Genomic DNA, 5079 nt, shown 5'->3' on the forward strand with positions numbered 1-5079 from the left:
TACAGTCATATACTGAACCACAACTAAACACTTAGGAAAGTCCTATAAATACAAGAAAAGTCCTTGATCCCAAAATACTTCCTCTTTCTGGTATAAATTATGGAAATCACACCAGTTTGCTCACCAGTGGCAACCTACGGTGTAAGAACACATAATCAGTGTAAGTCTTAAAACTGAAGACCACGTCTGCCACATGCAAGCCTGAATGTCTGTAACTTGTAGTAATGTCACTAGAGTAACATTAAACAAAAGTGCCAATGCAGCGCTTCCACCAGACCCAGGGCTTTGTAAAATCTACAAGCCTATTTTCCGCGAGTTGAGTGAGATTTTATCACACCATAGGAAAAAAAAACACCTGAGAGAGGAATGCTGACTTCGACACAAGGGAAGAAGTACCTCTGCTAGGACGTGTCTGCTGGGCAAATTAATTCCTGAGGATTTTTTGTCAAATTCAGCTGAATTCTTGACCTTCCTGTCATAGCACTGATAACATTCTTCTGTACATTCAACACAAAACAAAAAGTTCACAGCCTCTACCTTGCTGGTAACATTCTGCTGCTCAGCTTCACTAGCTAGGTGCTTTTATTGGATAATCTAATTCTCTGTAATTCATGGATATTCCCTTCATCTTTTCCATTTAATCAGCAACTAAATATTTCCTGCTATCAAAATTATTTAACATAGTGGTTCCTGTTCAACAAGGTAGCATCAGTTTTTCGCAGTAAAACTTTAACATTCTACAACCTTTACCTCTATTTGCCTACCTCCTGGCCTCTTTAGGCTAAGGACCAGCTTATTCATAACATAAAACCTTCTTAGAAATTACAACAGAAAACAGTTCCTTTTAAATAGTTCAGTTGGTCAGGCATGTATTATGAAAAATTAAATTAAAGAACACATTGTGAAATCAAAATTTAAAGAGTACAAGGGGTTGTAGAAGAAAATAAGGAATGTGTTTAACAGCACAATGAAAGTATCAAGACTTCCTATGCAGAAATAAAGGTAAACTTATTTCCAAAATTACACTGAAAACCAATCTATAATCTATAGGCTTCATATTTGATCTTAAAACTCGGTAAAGCAGAAAAAAATCCTGTGTGGCGGGGATCTAATGCTTTGTAACACAAAAGCTTAAAAAACTCTCTGAAAATAATTACAAAAACTGCTCAGAATGACACTACTTGGATAAAATATTAATCTGCTGAAATAAAATTCAGTTTATGGAAGTTACAGCCTCATATACAGACTACTTAAGCAATTAGCAGCATCTCTGAAGAGATTCTGGTGTAATGGAGTTCAGATGCACGCGGGATTTCCAGCTCCTTTTGCATTAGGAGACAGAGGCTTTTTTTTTAGCTTGAGCAGAGCACGGAGCCAGCCGTTATTAATGAAGCTGTCTAATGGGCTGAAACAGCCATGCATGAAAACCCAACAACAGATACTTCTGTGCTCCACGAAAGCTAATTTTGCAGAACCATCACCACACGGCATTTGATGGTTTAATTCCTGTACAGCAGACACAGGACCAGCTGAGGATAACCCACCAAGTTTGTTCATTTTATTCCTCAGAGGCTGTTCACTTCAGAAGACTTCATGCTATATTGCAAAGAAGTCCTCCAAACATGACACTAATGTTTTTCTTTCATTTCCTGGCTCTGAACTCAAACAATAGCATGTTCATGTAATACAATACCTTGCCCTCAGGGCACTGGGATGAGAAACCTGTCGAAGTGAAGGAAACCTTGAAAGTGCAAATCCCTGTAAGAAAATACAGCAGAAAGATAAAGGAAAAAACGTGGGAAAGTGACAAATTGAGTGCAGGGTTATGGTCTTAAGAGATGAAAACGTCCTGTTTTTTCAAGTGATCTTGTTGAAGTCTATACTGCATGTAGGCCTAGTTTTATAACTGGCCAGGGACTCAACCTCAAGATCTTCAGACAGAAACATGAAGTGCCCCAACCCTTCTGCCAGATCACAACAGGACCAGCGATACTGACCCAGAAGTGAGCTAAATAAGCTGCTTTTTATTCAGTTTGGAAGGACCAGATAAAAAATTATCGTACCCTGAAAATCTTTATCATCCAACAAGGTATGGAAAGTTTTTAATTTTGAAGACTTCAGAAATCTCATCCAACAGCTTTAAAAGAATTGGCTGAGCAGCTGAGAACCATCAGCACTTACATTTAATGAGTTTTGTAATCCCCAGAGCCGTGTCAGCAAATGAGGGTAGAAACAAAGAGGTTTGTTACATTACGTAGGATCAGAGTTAGCATTCAAACTACGTAATCTGATGTCAGCTCCAGGGGGCAGGAAGAAAAGAGGCTGACTGTAACAGATATTAATCAGAAAAAAAGAGGATACCTGCTTTTAAATAATGCCAACCTACGTGGCTGATGGAAACCAGCTCTCGTCGAGCCAGTTACCATGATTCAGGATGATCACAAGTTTAGCTGATAAAAATAACCATTGCCTAAAGGCATGGGGAATTGCTAAAGGCGCTTTCCTTTGTGCTTGATGACATTTAAGCAAAAGAAAAAAAGGGAAAGAAAAAAAGCATAACAGCAGATCAATACAGCATTCACCACATACAGTAAACTGGGGTACGGTCTATTTGAGTCATCCTTCGTGAGAGTTTTTCTTTGCCCTAATACTGTTTATGAAAAAATTTAAAAGGACTTTTCTTCATTTTTAGACGACAAGCTAGGACACACTGAATTATGGAGTATTTAGATTAGGCAGCACACGGGGCTGTTGAAGCCAAACACTTACCTCAAGCACGAACCATCATCAATCCAGCAACACAGGTCTGTTCTGTGAGACAGTGACGTTGGAAGCCTTTGGGGCGAAGCAAACATTTTGTATGAACTCAGAGTTTAGAACGTAGATGGTTAACCAGCCTAATAGCATTATAATGAAAAATCTGGCAACTATGTAATTAATTTCTATAAATGAAACAAAAGTTCTCCCACAGCTTTTGACCAGTCTCATTTCAGGGCTATGTTACAGAACATTGCCCATTTACACACACAGAACAAAGTGATGCTCTGTGTCAGGAGGAGCAGCGCTCGTGGTACGAAGGCAGCTAAACCTCTGAAAAGACCATTCATGCTAAGGAAACCCCTCAGCCGGGACCCTGCTGTTAGCGTTTCCTTCCTGGTACAGTTGTGTCCAGAGACTGGTTTTTTTTCCAGTGGATGTGAAAACTTAAAAGTGTTTTTCTATCTGATGTAACTTTCACATATTTCCCGCTCTAATTAATTTAAATACTAGATTAGGAAAATAACTGCAAATCTGCATTATCTCCTCAACATGCCTCGGACTGATCTGCAGTCCAATGCCTGAAGCATTTTAAATCGGAAGACTGTAATTTCCCGCATAGCTATCTCCAAGAGACATGTGGTGAAAAAGACAAAGTTTAACTTGTCCCATCCATACCTTTCTGTTACTGCTACTTTTCAGTTTCAACTAGTTTAATAATCACTTGCTAAGAAAACAGTTCAGGAGCATTGCAGCATGAACTTGAACATGGAATTGCCTAACTTTCTTGAAATCGGAATTTTCAAGAAACAAAACAGTAAGGGTATCACAAAGGAAACATTTTTTAAAACCATGAGAAATTCTTAATGAGCTATCCAATTCCTTAATTATTTGGGTAGTTAAAGGCTGAGGACAAAATATTCCTACTGATGCACTAGAAGGCAATCAAGTAATTAAACATATTCGAATTAACAACACACACAAAAGAAAAACAGACACATGTTTAAGGGGAGGCCAAATTGTTTTATTTAATTTTTTTAGTGACCAATTGGATTTTTGGCAGAAAGCTCTGCTCTTTTTTTTTTGTCTTTTTTTTTAATATTTCAGCAGTGCTCAAATTGGTGGGTTAGAATTTTACTCAAATTCCAGTTATTTTTAAAAATGAACAGATGAACAGGATTTCCAGAGAGTTTCCAGATCAGAGAGCAAAACTTCACATTCGTATGAAAATTCCATGTTTATACTTGATTGGGACACAGAATGTAAAACTATTGTCAGTAGTGCATGAATAAAACATTCACATTTGAACTGGAACCTTAAAATCAGAAAGCTGTACTCTCCTTCCAAAATTTTCATTACCTTGTGCAAATCAAGTCAAGTCTTCATGTGTCAAGCACACACTTAAAATTGTCCATATTTTATATACAAGACATCTACCATTCAGGCAGTGCAAAATACATCCTTTCATAACAAAACTAAAATGTACCTCTCAAAGTATGAACAAGAATATACACATAATACATGATGTACACTATTTACACAACCATAAAAAATATAATACAAGGATTTTTAAATTGTGATTTTAAGACTTGACAGTCTCTTGCAATTTTTGTTGCAACAAGGCATGTTTAAGTTTCCTGGATGGAGTTTTCTTTGCCAATTATTCAATGGATTGTGGAAGCTACGCTTGAACTTTTAGGAGAGTTTTCAAATGGACTGCCATCAGCTCCCTGTTTTGGTCAGACGGTTCAGCTGTGCCACCCACCCAGTGGCTGGGAGGCTTTGGAAGGACACTAGGAGATGGCGGGTCACTGAATTTTGCCCCAGCGTAACTTTCTTTTTGGCTTGTTTCAGTTAGGGTGATAGGTTTCTTGGACTTGGCATTTCTGAAGTTCTCTGTGTTTTTAAGTGGCTTTTTCTCCTGCTTCTGAATTATTTCTGGCGATACAGAATCTTGCCAAAAGTTCTCTATCTTTTTTGCCGAGGTGATCTTTGTCAGTGGCGTGTTACATTTACTCTTCTGTCTGTTAATCTTTGGTTGTTCACACAGATGTAAACTGTGAACAGGCTGGCTGTAGGGGATGGCAGCCTTCTCAGTCTTTCCCATCTTGTTCTTTAAGAACTGCTGAGACAAAGAATTCACGTCAACGCACGACCCCTCAAGAAACGCCTCTGGGCACCGCACAGGCACAGTACCGACACCGGGCTGTCTCCTAGCCGGACTCGAAGACGCCTTCCCGCACCGCCCCAGAATCGGGGGCCGCTTTCACCCCAACAGTTCTCCCGTGAGGGTATAACGGCGGGGCGGGTAGCGAGCCTCCC

General features: G+C 39.1%; 1 protein-coding gene across 1 annotated transcript; it reads right to left on the bottom strand.

Annotated features, from left to right (window-relative positions):
* Window positions 1-3763: 3763 nt before the first annotated feature.
* Window positions 3764-4879, bottom strand: PNRC1 (proline-rich nuclear receptor coactivator 1; the record flags this gene model as incomplete). Its single annotated transcript, XM_010184937.1, has 1 exon — window positions 3764-4879. A coding segment is annotated over one exon (441 nt), but the record flags the coding sequence as incomplete, so codon positions are not given.
* Window positions 4880-5079: the final 200 nt, after the last annotated feature.

Source organism: Mesitornis unicolor, unplaced genomic scaffold (assembly GCF_000695765.1).
Source record: "Mesitornis unicolor isolate BGI_N332 unplaced genomic scaffold, ASM69576v1 scaffold50475, whole genome shotgun sequence".
NCBI lineage: Eukaryota > Metazoa > Chordata > Aves > Mesitornithiformes > Mesitornithidae > Mesitornis > Mesitornis unicolor.